Source organism: Chiloscyllium plagiosum, chromosome 25 (genome assembly GCF_004010195.1).
Source record: "Chiloscyllium plagiosum isolate BGI_BamShark_2017 chromosome 25, ASM401019v2, whole genome shotgun sequence".
Lineage (NCBI taxonomy): Eukaryota > Metazoa > Chordata > Chondrichthyes > Orectolobiformes > Hemiscylliidae > Chiloscyllium > Chiloscyllium plagiosum.
This window is the reverse complement of record NC_057734.1, coordinates 11,835,930-11,852,867: the sequence shown is the minus strand read 5'-3', so window position 1 is coordinate 11,852,867 and position 16,938 is coordinate 11,835,930. Positions and strand designations below refer to the sequence as shown.

Below are 16,938 nucleotides of genomic sequence, written 5' to 3'. Positions count from 1 at the left end.
TTATCTAAGCAACAATTATTCTTATGTTCTGAACATAAACATAAATTAAAAACAATGCAGTTGATCGGGTATAATCCCTTTTACCATATAATACAAAATATAAGACCTGCTCTGATTTGTCCCTTCAAATTTTATATTGAGTTGCTTTACTTGTTGATTATAGGTACAAGAATCGGCAACTGTATAATACCTTGTTATGCACATTTTGATTTGACAGTTAAATCAAATGCACTGGAAATTGAACTTGGCACCTTTTTGGTTTATATGTCTCAGCTTTATCCGAGGCAGTGAATATATGAGCTGAGTCATCAAGATGGGTCACAGTGTTCCTTTAAATCATCTAATACCCAACGTTAGTGATGCAATCTGCACAATGGCAATGTTATTTGAATTGGTGTCTTCTTTGTATGAAGTTTAAATCTTATGACGGTCACTGGAACTCTTTGCTTCAATTGAGTGATTTTCATGCTTCTTACAGCCAGTGGTCTGAAGATAAATTATTCTAGATTTCAGAGATGTATTAGATACTCTTATCAAGTGACTGAATGAACTATTGCCATAAGAAATCAATAAACCATCTTACAGGTGGTTGAAGAGGAGACTGGAAGAGAAAAAACTAAATTTGTCCAATTTGTCAAGCTTAAATAATAAATTCTGCTCATCAATGATATTATCACATTAACTGTATTTGAGGGGAGACTGGGCAGTAGAACATAGCCAACCGTAACACCAAAAGGTTTTAGGCCACACGACTCATTAATTTTTACAAGTCAGCTTCACAAATCCAGCTTTTCATTATATCACTTAATCTTGTATCTGTACAGAAACTCATTCAAAGTGTTTACTTTGCTTAACAAAGCACCAAAGCAAATAATGCATTTTTGAAATAATAACAACTGATAGAAAAACTCAGCGAGTCAGATGTGTGGAGCCAGAAACAGAGTTAATATTTCAAGCGCAATATGATTGCCCTTCAGAACTGAACAAAGAAGTGGAAAAGTGATGGATTTTATACTGTAGACAAGGGTGCAAAGGAGCACGTGGAGTAGAAAGTCAGTGAAAGGTTAGACAGTGTGGGAGACTAGAGAACATAGAGAAGAAAGAGATCCAGATTAGGTGTTAATAGTAGATGGTAATAGCTCAATATAGGTTAGCTCTGCTGAAAGCAATATCAAGAAAACCAAATTTGAAGGTTGGGATTGATGGACAAAACAGAGGAAAGAGTTCATGAGCCATGTTCCCAATCATGTTTCCCTTCAGACCATGAACTTTGTCCTCTACATTATTTCCTGTCAGACAAAAGGAGTATGAGAATCATAATGATTAGTTTTATTCTATCAATTATAATATATTAAATTATTACTACTGCAGCATAAAAATGGTGTTCCCCTTTAAACTAGCATTTTTACTAGTTGTCCTGATGAGCAAAGTTCCCTATAAACTGTGTAGCTGCACTCGCAGCATTTGGATTGACTTCCGGTCCAGGCCCATACAGCCGGAAGGAAAATTAGAGGAAATGTTGTTGATTAGTACAAGATGAAAAGTTTCCACAAATGTGTTCTTAGCAATTCTCAAGTTCTGTACTATCATTAATATATTTTGGTATTTTTGAGGGAAAGAAAGCACATATTGACCAGGCTGTCGGCTACTTTCAGCATTTTCTATTTATGAGAAAATGTTTTTCATATCTGCCATTGATACATTATTGAATAATGGAGTGAACTAGAACTGAAACCCTAGAAATATAATTGAATGTTTAGTTTCACATTGTTCCTTTGCTTGGTTCACCTGAATACATTGCAATTTGAATAGTACTATTCAGGAGATAACTTTTAAGAAGAAACATAATGAGCTATATTCATCAAAAATAAAATAAAAATGAAACCTCTTCCTCCAAAATATTTTCTTAATGTTTTGAGTACTTTTGTTAGGTCAAGAACTATTAGAAAGTAGGGGAATGGAGAGACATGAAAATAAACAAAAGGAGGAAACTTTATTAGAATAAATAATGTACAGGAAGAAAGAAAAAGTATAATTAGGAATAGTTACACCATCTAATTTTTTTAATGTTTCAAATACGCAGGTTCTTTACGCAGAGAGGTGTGAATGCATGGAATGCGTTGCTAGCTGTGGTGGTGGGAAGCAGAGTCATTAGAGACATTTAAGTGACTGCTGGACATGTACTTGGACAGCAGTGAATTGAGGGCTATGTAGGTTAGGTTATTTTATTTTAGATTAGGAATAATCCTTGGCACAATTTCGTGGGCCAAAGAGCCTGTTCTGTGCTGTACATTTCTATGTTCTATTTTATGGGTTTTAGAAATTCATACAATGTTTCTGGAAAGTGAATAACTTTAGTAGATGTTAGAGCACACTATGTGACTGAAAATTAAAGCCCAGGTCACAGTGACCACATTTGGGTCAAATTCTATCTGCCAATCCTTGCTAAATAGGTTTAAAATTTTCTTGCATGATAGTTGACTCTCTTAGATCTGTCATCTGCTGCACGATTGATATTATCAGCAAACTTTACAGTATATTAGTTTTTTTCTCACAGTATATCAGATTGTATTTTCTTTCATAAAGATAGGTATGTTGTATAATTACGATTTGGAGATGCCGGTGTTGGACTGGGGTGTACAAAGTTAAAAAATCACACAACACCAGGGTTATAGTCCAACAGGTTTAATTGGAAGCACACTAGCTTTCGGAGCGATGCTCCTTCTGTAGGAGTGTCGCTCCGAAAGCTAGTGTGCTTCCAATTAAACCTGTTGGACTATAACCTGGTGTTGTGTGATTTTTAACTTTGTATAATTACGATTGTTTTAATAAGATGATTTTGTGCTCAAGCCAGGCTGTTCTTTTAGGCCAGAAAATCTATTTGATATTTAACCTATTTTTCTAATCAAATCGTTTGTAGATGTTATTACACACCTCTGGAGTAGGTGGGATTTGAACCTGAGTCTCTTGGTTCAGGGGTGGGGACCGTTCCATTGCACCACAAGAGGGCCCTGAAAGTATGCTGTACTTGTTATTTTTAACTATACGATCAATGGCATATTTAATGGCATAAGTACTTTAACAGCTGCCTCAATAAGGAACCCTATAAATTGAAGTACACTTGTCGGTTTCAGCTTCTAATTAGATAACACCAGAGATTTTAAGATTGGTTTGCATCTGTAACAATTTTTGATGTCTACGTCAGAATTTTTAGCATACCAGAAAAATCACTCTTGGTCATACTACCAGTAAGCTAAATGCTTTTATGCTGTAAATCTATTCCCTGAAGGCCACAGAATCTAATTCCTGTTGAGTAAGGTCAAAGTTTAATTGCTGTTCAGGCTGTGACTCACAATTCTGGTTTTAATTTTGTTAAGATAATTTGGAGGATGCAGATATTGTAGATCTTGAGTTGAATGACTTCTTGTAAATGTACATTTTTGGTTCGCTTAATATCATATAGAAATATTACTTTACTCTAAGAAATGTATGATTTCAGTTTTTTATATTATTGATTTGTGAATATTTAAGAAGTACTCTTCTCTACAACTGTAATAAGTATTATGAATAAAAAGAATCCTGAAGAATCCAACAAGTCACACTTCAAGGCTCATTATTCATTTTCAACATAGCTAGCTAGTTAATGCTATGAGCCTTAATTTTTTTAAAAAATAAGCCAATATTCTATGTATTACTTTATCTTTCTGTGTGCCTCCGCAAATTAATGAAAATTTTATAAGTTTCATTAATTGCAGGTTAAGAATGTCTAGTCTTGATTTGGTTGACAATCTCTGTGGAACGTGTCATAAAAGGCAGATTTCACAGCATTTACAGATATTGGAAATATGAAAGTGATTTATCATATTAAGTTTTTTTTACACAATCTCCTATACCATGTTCATATTTGACATTTAAAAAATTCTGAAAGGCATTCTAAGCTCGGATTATATATAATTTTATTGGGAACTAGATAGGTTAGTGTACTATCTTTAGATTAGATTAGATTACTTCATGTGGAAACAGACCCTTCAGCCCAACAAGTCCACATCGACCCTCCGAAGAGCAACCCACCCAGACCCATTCCCCTACATTTACCCCTTCACCTAACACTACGGGCAATTTAGCATGGCCAATTCACCAAACCTGCACACCTTTGGACTGTGGGAGGAAACCCACGCAGACACGGAGAGAATGTGCAAACTCCACACAGACAGTTGCCTGAGGCAGGAATTGAACCCGGGTCTCTAGCACTGTGAGGCAGCAGTGCTAACCACTATGCTTCACTGCTGCCTCACAGCACCAGGGGTCCCAGGTTCAATTCCAGCTTTGGGCGACGGTCTGTATGGAGTTTGCACAATCTCCCAGTGTCTGCGTGGGTTTCCTCCTGGTGCTCCGGTTTCCTCCCAGAGTCCAGAGTCCAAAGATGTGCAGGTCAGGTGAATTGGCCACGCTAGTGTTAGGTGCATTAGTCAAAGGAAAATGGGTCTGGGTGGGTTACTCTTCAGAGGGTCAGTGTGGACTTGTTGGGCTGAAGGGCCTGTTTCCACACTAGGGAATCTAATCTATACTAACCTATCTGCTTAATCAGCCCTGATGAAATGAAACAGTTTCAAAGTAAGGACCATTCTCAATCCAAGCTTTATTGACTAAACACAATTTTACAGAACAAGTATTCATTCAGCAGAAAGTAAGATAGTATCCAAAAGAACTGCGGATGCTGTAAATCAGAAACTGAGGAAGGGTCACTTGACCCAAAACGTTAACTCTGATTTCTCTCCATAGATACTGCCAGACCAGATGAGCTTTTCTAGCCATTTCTGTTTTTGTACTAAGATAGTCTCATTCAGAGACCATAGCTAAGGTGGTGTGGAAATGCAGATAGCATACTGGAGTAGTAAGGAAGATGATTTTGTTTGCTTATTTCCTTCATTCTGCCCCTGAAGACGTACTTGTTACTGGGATAATGTGTTATTGGAATTCTGGAAGGCAAATTATCTACTATTTGTGGAGGGACAGACTTGATGGAACAAAGTATTTTTTCTGTTTCTGCATCTTACACTCTTAAACACTAATTTGTTGAGCATCTTAATTAGCTTTGAACTAAATGGCTTGCTTTGCTATTTCAAGGCCAGTTAAACTGTGTCTGGAGTTACATTTAGGCCAGAGTGGGTAAGGAAAGATTTTCCTCCAAAAGAACATTAATCCAGGAGTTGGGTTTTTGAAATATTCGGCGATAGTTATTATGGATAGCTAAGACTAGCTTTCAATTCCAGATTTTATTAATTCAACTTAACTTCCACCAACTGCCATGATGGAATTTGAATTTATGTTGCTAAAGTATTAGCCTGAATTCTGGATTACTAGTACTGTAGTTCTGTAAAGATTAAAGAGGGAGATGGGTTGTGATGTGTGAGGCAAGTCACATTGCATCTTCCTGATTGCTGCCCCAGCTGGGACAAATCAGTTAACTCAGCAGTGACCAGTTTAAAAACCTGGGACAATTTTGGTCAGTATGGCTTATTTAACTACCAAATATATTCTCTGAACTATCAAAAGAGCAGGAAGCACACTTAGTAAATTGAGTGCGTATTATTGGGACTGTTCAACAGTACTGTTGTGTCTAAATTGTATAACACACAAGCTACAAATGGTTGATTCTGGGTGCTAAAAGGGGAAATATGTTCCGGTTTTCAACAATGACATCATACATCTGTGAACACAAATATATTAAATGTAAATAGAAAAGTTATCAGAGTGATTGCCAAAGTGCGGTACAGATTCATTAGGATTATACCAAGGTTAGAAAATATAATTATGATGAGAGATTTGAAAACTTAGGATGTATTCATTGAGAAATAAGTGAGTACATGGTAGAATTTGGGAGGGCCCTTACTAAACCATTTTATCAAATGGTCACTGAATTGGTAACAAGGGAGCATCAATGTAAAAATAGTTCTAGAAGAAAAATGAGGAGGTAAGAGATTTCTTCCCTAAAAAATCATAGTCCTCATCTCTCATTAGCAAGTGACAACTGGTGGTCATCACACTTCAGGGAAAGGGAGAAGTTGAGAAAAAGAAAGAGTCCTTCATGGTGACCTCACTCAGTGGAGTAATTGAACCCATGCTGTTGGCATTACTCTGCATTGCAAACCAGCTGTCCACAAAAACCCAACTATAATATTTAAATATTATGGTCTAATTAATATAGAACCGTCACTAGTCCTACTTTGTGTGGGAAGATTGGTTAAGAGCTGTAATTGTACCATATAGACATGAAATATAACCCTTAAAAGACTTTTAAATATTCAGAATTATTAACTGCTACAGTTTATGTAAATTGTTACATTGTGCCTGCAATAATCATATTCAGCACGTGTTCGCTGTAGCTGGACCGGAGATGCTCCTAAAAGAAAACGGAAGAGGAAAATTCCATACTGATTTTCAGAACAGCTCTCCAGCCTGTGTGGCAAACAGTCTAAAAAGCAACTCGGAACTTGATCTTATTCTTTAACATTGTAGCATATTACTCCACCAAAATGTTTTGTGCATCAAGGACCATTCATTCCTGGATATATACATATAGGTCATATGTTTCTTATAGTTATGTTTCTAAATTTCTGCATTATAACTGTTGCATGCTAGTTAACTTTAAGCACTTGCAAACTCCACAATGAAGTGACATTTGGATTTGCAACAGACCAATTAGATCAAACATTACAGAAACCATCACTTCTGCACTTCTAATCCTCCCATTTTAGCTCACAAAAAATATATACTCCAAGGCCTCCAGTCACAGATTTAATGTACCCTATTTAATTCCCCATCATTTTACATCTCCAATCCTCTCAGATTAGTTTGACAATCATTTGCTCTTGCCTTAATTCACCCCAATACTTTCTTCCAACCTTGATGCTTCTTCCTTTCTGTATTCCTGATCCCTCCATAGTTCTCCAGCCCATGTCAGCTGACCCAACTGCTACATCTTTCTGTCACCACCTTTGCCATTGATTTCTATCCTCTGATTTATTTTACTGATTTTATTTATTTCCTCCTATATTTTGGTAAATTATCTCATTCAATGCCAATACTACCTGGCTGCTGCTGTTAATAAGAGTCATTCCAATTGCAGCATACTATAGAGAGAATCTTTTAATTTCTCAAGAATTCCTACTTTTGAGATGTAGAGTCTGGAATAACTTCCAGTAACAATAAGGCAAGGGTCTAAGTTCATGGCATTTGCTTTGTCAGTGAACATTAATACAGGAACTGGATTTCCAAAACACTAACTCAGCATGAAACATTGACAACTGGTATGTGTAATAACCAGTAGCCTTTGCTGGAAATTTCAAAATGTTCTCCCCATCCTGGTCAAGTTAAATAGCCTGCTAATGGCTACTGCCTAGGCTTCCACATGGTGACCAGAACAACATCCAGAGTACCAGCAGTGATTATGAAAATATATACAGCATTCTAAACACTGCATTCAGAAGAAAGGAAAACAATAGGGTGGAAACTACCTCTTTTATTCTGTAAAGTGCCAAATTAAAGAAATTATGCAATTAGTACAGGTAGCTGGTGTTGATGATTTGTAGTTTAAGAGCTTTTCTATAAAACTATTGAAACAAGGCTGCGTTTTGGAGCTTATCGTCAACATTCCAGAAGTTTCTTCAGCTGTGCAGCATTTACAAACTGAATCAATAAGCACATGGAGTGCAGATCATATTGTTTCATCCTGACATTACTGTGGATGTAGATGCTCCTTAAGAACTTGTATTGCTCCTGTTGGGAAGAGGATGACATTGACAGCACAAACCAGTTTAGGTGCGCTGACAACCCAGTGTAATTGCACTGGCCAATGAATATCTGAGTCATACACAGCAGGAACCACAGGTTCAATTGTTAAGTGTACTAATTTTGCTGATTTCATCAGTTGGAATATTAAATGCAATGCATTTGGACCTAGTGTGTTTAGTTAGGAAAGAAGGGGTAATAGCCAACATTTGAAATTTTACATGTATGGATGTAAAATCAGAATAAGATTGAAGTCAGCAGTAATAGCTTTCCAACATTCACTGGCCAGCTCACAGATAAATGGCCAACTAGATGAAGGACTGAATGGCTGCATGTGTTCACAGAATTATACCTGAACAAAAGTTTATAATAAGAGAAGAGGAAGCAGCAGGTTTGAAATGAAATGAAACATTCTGCCTGGATCCTTCATTGTAGGTGGATGTTATAACCTGAATGTACTCTACCGTTGATCTGCCTCATATCAATGTTTCTAGATTAGATTCCCTACAGTATGGAAACAGGTCATTTGGCCCAACAAGTCCACACCAACCCTCCAAAGAGTAACCTACCCAGACCCCTTCCCTCCTACCCTATATTTACCCTGACTAATGCACCTAACACTATGGCAATTTAGTATGGCCAATTCACCTAACCTGCACATCTTTGCATTGTGGGAGGAAACTGGAGCACCTGGAGAAAACCCACGCAGGCACAGGGAGAATGTGCAAACTCCACACACAATCACCCAAGGCGGGAATCAAACCTAGGTCTCTGGTGCTGTGAGGCAGCAGTGCTAACCACTGAGCCACCATGCCGCCAATGTTATAAGAAGTTGGCTTCTTCCAGTGCATCATAATGTGTCACAATTGAATTGAAGAATTTTTTTATTAATACATTAATGATTTCATCTTGCTCTGATACCATGTGCATCTCCCTCAGTTGAGAAGGCAATCAACTAATTTGCTCTTTAACCATTTCATTCATAAACGTGGCAGTGAACAATAGCATGTTGTTTGAAATCCCCTTGTATTTTTAGCATTTAGTATTATTCCAGGAAGAAAATAACTTAAGAAAAATCGTCCAAAACAGCAAAAGTGACTGAAGATTATCCTTACTGCTCCAACTTCATTGGAAGGTTCTCAGCTATCCCTGTGTCAACTTTCGGCTATTAAACCTGAATACCTAATTTCATGTTCTTTGAATGCAAATTTATCAACATGAAATGTTATTTGTTTCTCTTAATAAATACTGCTAGATCCCGCTTTTTCTATTTTTGTTTCAGATGTCCAGCATCTCGAGTATTTCACTTTCCTACTTTTATATTTGGAGCTTTCTTTGACTCTTTCACAAACCACAGACACATGGTAAGGGCAATGAGCTACAATCAGTCAAATTTTGTTCTCAATCTTGTCCTGTGTCCATATTCAATTCCAGCAGGAAGTAATGGAGCAGGAATTTTGCCTATTTTTTTCTACTTTTTCCAAGGGTAAAGACATAAAATTGTAATGCCTCAGCTAAGGTCAATTAATTCCATATGGAGAAAAAGTCAATCCTGAGCTTTAATAAAATTAGCTACTAGGGTAACTACCGATAACATCATTCCACATAGAACATAGAACATTACAGCGCAGTATAGGCCCTTCGGCCCTCGATGTTGCGCCGACCTGTCATACCAATCTAAAGCCCATCTAACCTATACTATTCCATATATGTCCATATGCTTGTCCAATGATGACTTAAATGTACTTAAAGTTGGTGAATCTACTACCGTTGCAAGCAAAGCATTCTATACCCTTACTACTCTTTTTGAATACTGGAGAGCACTAGCTACGACCCAATGACTACAATGGTTCAAGAAAGCAACTCACCACTACCTTTTCAAGAGCAATTACAGATGGGCAAGAAATGCCGGCCTGTGCTAACAACCTAGCAATTGCATGGATGAATTTTATAAAGAGATATCTGATGACTGTATCTCAAATTAGGCAGATGGCTGATCAATTTCGAAATTGGACTTGGTAAGATGGTCCAAAATGCAAGAAGAGACATTTATTTTAAATTATATTTAAATATACTCTGCATAAATCAGCACCACATTTAATAATAAGTTGAAATTTCCATAGAAAATAATGGCAATCAATACTATATTCAATTTAATCTTCCTAATTACTTGCTGTAACTATATGATACTTCTTTTTTCCATGTACAAGGACATTCCTATGTACTGTTGCATCCTGTAATTTTTTTCATGCTCTTCCTACAAAAGTAGAAAAGCTGTCATCTTTCCCCATTAAATTCCATATGCCAGTCTTCTGCCCACTCACTTGACCTATCCTCACATCATTCTGCATTAAATTCCATATGCTAACTTTCTGCCCACTCACTTAACCTACCTATATCTTTTGTAGCCTCATTGGGACCTCTGCACAATTTGCTCTCTTGCCTATTTTTGTGTCACGATCAGACCATACATTTGGACTTTTCATCTGAGTAATCTTTATAAATTGTAAGCAGTTGAAGTCTCAGTTCTATTTCCTGTGGCATACGACTCAGTACATAATGTCAACCTGAGAAAGACCCACAACATTTTCTCTCTGCTTCCTAGAACCAGCCAAACCTCTAACCATGCCAATATGCTACTCTCTACACCATGATTTTTTACTTTTGGCACATTTACTAATGTAACCCTTGATGTGCCTCTATTTCAAACGCCTTCTGGAAATCTAAGTACAGTTTATCTGCTGTTCTCCTTTATCCACAGCACATGCTACTTCCTCAAAGAACTCCTAAAGATTGCATAACCATAACTTCCCTTTTACAAAACCATGTTGATGTTGCCTGATTAAATTTGACTTATCTAAGTTCGCTGCTAACATAATATTTCTCTACAACAGATGTTAAGCTAACAGTCTGTAATTTCCTCCTTTCTGTCACCCTCTGTTTTTGAATAAAGGAGTCACATTGTTATCATCCAATCTAAATGGGACTTTCCTCAAAATCAATAGATTTTTGGAAAATTAAAACCAATGCATCAACTATCTCATCAGCTATTTCTTTAAAGATCAAAAATGAAATCATCAGGTCCCAGACACTTGTCAGGTCATAGTTCCAACAGTTTTCACAGTACCACTTATCTGGTGATTGTAATTTTCTTGAGTTTCTCGCTCCCTTCCTTTTTCCTAATTTATAATTGTTCTAGAATGTTACTTGTGTCTTTTTGAAGGCTGATGCAAAATCCCTGTTCAATTCATCTGACATTTCTTTATTTTCCAGTATCAATTCTCCAGACTCATTTTCTATAGGACCTTTGCTCATTTTGTTAACTCTTTAAATATTTATATAAAAACTTTTTTTCTATTTCTGGTTAGCTTTCTCTCATTATCAATTTTTTCTCTCATTAATTTTTAGACTTTTTAAAATATTCTTTCCAATCTTATGTGCTCCCTCTCTTTGAACAATTATAGGCATTTCCTTCAATTTTGATATTAATCTTTAGCCTTACTAATTAACCAGAGACAGTGAGTCCATCCCCTGGAATTTTTCATATTTGTTGGAATGTATCTATTCTGTCTATTCTGCAGTATCCCCTTAAATGTCTGCCACTGCATCTCTATTGATCGATCCTTTAACCTAGTTTGCCAATTCACTTTAGCCAGCTCTGCTTTCATGGCCCTACAGTTTCCTTTATTTTATTTCAATTCTCTGTATCTCAAACTAAATGTAAATTCCAACCATTTTATGGTTGCTGCTACTGACGGATGATGAATTAATCACATCTCATTACACACATTTTCTGGTTGGCTCTAGAATGTGCAGTTCTAAGAAACTACCCTGAAAACATTAAATGAACACTTTGCTTATCTCATTTTTACAATATATATGTGGATTAAAAATTCCCATGTGTCTTTTTAACACATTAGCATTTATCTTTCCTTTATGCTCCTTTCCACCTGGTAGGTTAGTTTGGAGGGAGTGGGGACTGCAGATGCTGGAGATCAGACTTGAGAATGTCCTCCTGGAAAGGCAGGTTAGGCAGCATCGGAGGAGCAGGAGAATCAACATTTTGTGCATAAGCCCGCCTGTAACCAAATTCCGCACAGGACTTGTCTATCACTTCTTTCCTCTGCCCAAAACATTTTCATACCCTAATTTCCTGAACTTAGGTTCTGTCACTATATTGTGCTAATACCATCATTAACTTAAAACGCCAGCAATCCAGCCTTTTCCTGGTTTTATGTCCTTCATAAATTTCCAGTATATTTCAATATTCAGCTACCTATCCATGTCATCCTGCAACCCAATTGCCCACTATTTGCTCATCTCAGAGGCTTAATTGAGGCAAGTAGCAATGGGTAGGTGGAGGATTAGGTTGACCACAGGCCTTACTGCCACAGATTTTATCGAGATGGCGACAGAAAGGTGAAGGCCCATACTACCACACTCGTCATTGAGAGGGCAGTCAATTTCGTTTTTTGTCTGTTCACGACTTTGCTATCCATCTTTGTATCCTCAGCAAATTTGACTACAATACTGGATTACAACCAACGTGGATCCCATTTCGCCAAAGAGACACATTCGTGCGTTGGTTATCCACTCAGTGCTCTGACAGCGTCACCGCATTGCACTTACATTTCCTTTCTTTAAAAATAAAGTAAAATCTCGTGTATGAATTTGAAACTGTTTTATATTTTGTGAACCTAATTGAACCGTTGGTTATAATGGAAAAATGTCCATCCTAGTTACAATATACTGCCAACGTTGAAGTATCAGGACAAGCCACTTGGCGATGTCTTCATAGAACCACACCCCAGTATGACCGGCAGTTAGATGGAGTGAAAGAAAGAACGCGGGGAGGGAAACATATGGAAAACGAAAGGTTACATTGCCTAATTGTGTTACCTTCCTCTGCCTGTCACTATCATTTCGGTGCCTACGGAATGGAATTTTCTCCACAGCAACTCGTTGTCCTTAACCAGCCTGATTATCGGGACCATCGGGCTGGCCGCCGGATTCAGGGTCTCCATGGGAGAGAATTTCTTTTTAAATCCACGCGTTAATGTGTCGACTTCTGAAAAAGTTTCCAACGAAAAGTTCCCAAGCATCGAATGCATCAGTCCTTCCGTTTATGATCACTTGTGGGCTTTAACCTTCTCAGAGTGAAAGCTGGGTTCCTTTGCACAATTCAATCCTTTGTTAATTTTCATACAGCGGTATTTTCCTACATATCTCTCTATAAAATCTGTTTTAAGAATCGGGTCTGAGATCTAATCCAGCTGGAGAATGCGTCAGTTATTTAAAAAAAAGCTGTTCACCTCCAAGATAGGACATACATTTTCTCAACCCTGGGGAAAGTAGATGCACTGTTAAAAACAGGGCTACATAAACAATCCAAATTCGCACTTTCATCCTCCATAGAAATCCAGAGGTCTGATGATCTCTTGTTTCTTCTTAACTGAGTGCTGGTGCTGTCTCCTCTTACAGTTTCATCTGACCCTTATAGATTTGCCTCTCTCGGGCTGATTTGAGCCTGGCTGTATCTGTCACTCGATCTTGGTCGGCTTGTATCTTGCTCCTGCTGCACTGATCTCCACTGTGTCCCCGTCTGTGAGTCTCTCTATCCGATCCGGTCTAGTGTCGTCTGGAACTGGTGATCTGATCTCTCTACAGATCGCAAATAGTGGCCGTTTATTCGCTTTTCTCTCCCCGCAGCTTCCCAGCTCACCTCTCTCGCCAACTGTTTCTAAAATTTCCTTTATTTTCATTTGTCACTTTCGATCAAAGGATCTCTTCCGGGAACCTCAGCCTGTCTACTCCTGACTGATCGTCACCCTTCCGCAGGCGGAACTGTCTCCCTTCGCTTGCTGGGTCAGACTTGCCGGGGTTCAAATATGCCTTTTTTCCCCTCAAAATTTCAAATCTCACCGTGTTCTCCTCCAGGTAGATCCACCGTTTCCTATGTCGCCGAAAGCCGTCACTTTCATTCTCCCGTTCTTCAGAGTGCGCCCTCCAATTTCATCTATGTGTTGCCGTTACCTCGTCATGGGGGAAAAGAATACAGCAAGCGCGACGGCATGGGGTAGTACGTAAAATTTCATCCATCACCCACCTATTATCATCACCGGGTCAATCAACAGCTCAGAGAAAGAAAAATAAAGACTCATTTCAGCATCTGACGTGTGCTTTTCCTCCCTGTCGCTGCAAATCGTGGCAGCACCGACATGTAACCGCATCTTCACCCAAACTCAAATCTCAGTGATGTCAAGCAGCAGCTGGTGCTAGTCAGCTTTTGGATAGCATTATTCCCACGGCAAATAGAGATCGGCACCTCATCGCTCACTCTCTCGGGCATCATTTGGGTGCTGTACTTTGCATTTTGTTTAGCAATTTTTTCGTGAAACAAAAGTCTGGTCTTGATTTTAAAACTTGGTCACAGTGAGTCAGAATAACGTAGCGTCTTTTAAAAAAAAACTTCTGGATTGAGCTAAGCAGTTTCACTCGTGATTTTTCAATGATATTTCCGGATATTCAATATTTCCACGTACATTTTATTTCTGTTGATTATCTTAATTTGTAAAATTTATATTCTCCCGTTCGTGTAAAAGGAAATGATGCGATACGGCACTCAAAGCTCTATTTGGATACCTGAATGGTCAAATGGCTCGCGTTTATACTAAAGGAAAGTAAAATGATACAAATGCTTCAAATGTGAATTTTAAAAAAAACAGAAGTTAACAATATTCAGCAGGTCAGACAACATCTGTGGAGAGAAGGTGTTTTCAGATTGATGACGGTAGTAACTCGACACATCATTTCAATATTCTACAGGATTGCCTTCATCGCAAAAAAAGTTTCATGAACTTTGGAGGGCAGGGATTATTTATAGAGTTACGTTTCAAACCCTACATAATATGGTCATCCCATCAATGAGTAAAGGAAAATGTCATGTTTAAAAGGGTCTGGAGAAGCTCACCAGTTTAACTATTGATTGACAGATTATAATTAAATATTAATAAATGTAAAATAAGGTGGAGAATTCACGCATATTTTTCAATGGGTTCACTGGTGAGTGGAACTCTAAATGCTATTTGCTGTCTCTAGCCCAGAGCACTGACTCTAATTGGGACACCCTACTGTTAATTTAGCTAAGACCAGCTAACTTTATAGAGCCCAGGGGCTGGTATCTGTCTTGTACAGCTTAGTTCTACATTATGCCTGTCAAATGAGTCAACAGGATCCTCTAAGTTAATATATTGCATAGGAAGTCTGACAAAATAAATGTAATTTGTCTCAACAAGTCCATACTGATGCTTTGATGGATTTTCTCTAATTTGTTTAATCCTCTGAAAGTGATAAAAAATTATGACCATGAAACTGAGTGAATTGCACTAACAGTCACTACCATCTCCCCCGCTGAAAAAAAATCCAAAGACCTATTTAACAAAAAGCATCGATTTTTTTTTTAAAAATCGGTCAACCTTGATCTTTATATTTCAAATAGGAGATTGGGGTGGAGGGAAGCAAGATTTGAATGTTTTGCTTGTTAATAGTATGACAGATACATCAAGGGTATTTTGTGCAAGAGTAATTTCCAGTAAATAATTAAGGCTTTCTAAAATAACATGTTTACAATTTTACTCAAATAGTTACCATGGAAATAAATCAAAGTTTATTATTTAATTAACACATATAGAGCAAAAGAAATCTCCCCCCAGATAGTTTCAATAGAACTAAAATCAAGGTAACACTTCATGCCTACACCAACTCCTCTAACCTCTAATTTCATTTATATTTTGTTGAACATTTTGTCCAATTTCTTTACAAATAAATTGTGGTGAGATTTCTGTTCAAAATCACAGTCATGAGGGGAATACAAAATTCTCCTTATCTCAATTCTTGTTTGTGCATTCTACAACAAATCTTCACTTCTATAATCTTTGGAAACAAACCAAGTCAGTTCATTCAGAACCAGTGTAAACCAGGTGAGTTATCACTTTAGGTATAACTGTTCTCCAAACATTAAGCTTAACTGTGACATTGATACAAATTTACAATAGGACAAATTGCACTTAATGCTTCTTATATGATACTCTTTAATCATTACCTTTCCTATATTTGACTGCAACTATCATTAGCATAATCTCTTAACACCAACGTTTCACCTCCATGTTATACAGTTCATACCATTCTTTCCAGTTGTGGACCACCTGGAAGGATAAAATATCTTGTGATGAAGATTTAGATTTTCCCAATCAAATAGATTTTAATAAAGTGAAATATCCATATGAAATCTAAGTGACAGCACTTTACTTCACTTTGCATTTCTCATGTTAAAAACAAAGGCATCAATCATGACTCAAATTGATGACTAAACAATAAATGACAAATCCAGACAACCTGAACGATATTTTATTCCACAGTACTTCTCGCTATCCTACAGAAATCTGTGTTGTCAGCAAACTTAGCACAAGATCTTCTAATGCCTTCAAACTCATTAAAATAGATTGTGAAAATCAAAAGTCCAAGCACTTGTCCCTGGAGAGCTGAACTAGTCATTTCTCCCAAGCTGGAAGTATTCCCATTTATAATTACTCTCTGCATCCTGTTTTCTAGTCAATTTTTGATCTACCAGTCTCTCCTAATTTTTGTGACGTTATCTCTGCTAACAATATCTTGTGAAGTACTTTATCAACTACTTTTTTGGAAGTGAAGATGCCAAATATCTACTGGGTTATCATCTCCCTGTAATAACTTGGTCACATCTGTGTAAAAATCCAGTAAATTAGGTAGATGTGATGCTCTCACAGTTACTTATGGACTCACATTAATCATTCTGCAGTGAGCTGTGTGTTATGGTATACGGCTTGCTGTTCTTCTGGGAAATAATAGGAAACTTGTCTGATAAGCAATAGCTTGTTGACTGCTTTGAATGGCTCAGTGGAAAGATACACCACCCAGTGTGGACCTGAGCTATACAGTTAACGAAGGTGTTAGGTTTGATCTTTGGTAAATGAACTGATTTCATTTGAAGTTCTGATAAGAACACTACAATTGATTTTAATGCTTTTGGGATTAGGAATCAGTATCATTGGGAAAGAATAGATTAATGTGAGTGGTGAAAGCATATTCTAATTGTAAAAATTACGAATT

At 37.4% G+C, this 16,938-nt stretch overlaps 1 protein-coding gene across 1 annotated transcript in view; it reads right to left on the bottom strand.

Moving 5' to 3' along the window:
• The window catches only part of fam222a (family with sequence similarity 222 member A), a 289,691-nt gene extending 274,605 nt beyond the window's left edge, over positions 1-15,086 (bottom strand). The window contains exon 1 of the mRNA XM_043715498.1: positions 12,691-15,086. Coding sequence (XP_043571433.1) covers positions 12,691-12,902 — 212 coding nt within the window. The 5' untranslated portion in view covers positions 12,903-15,086. The remainder of the gene's footprint in view (positions 1-12,690) is intronic.
• Between the last annotated feature and the right edge of the window lie 1,852 nt (positions 15,087-16,938).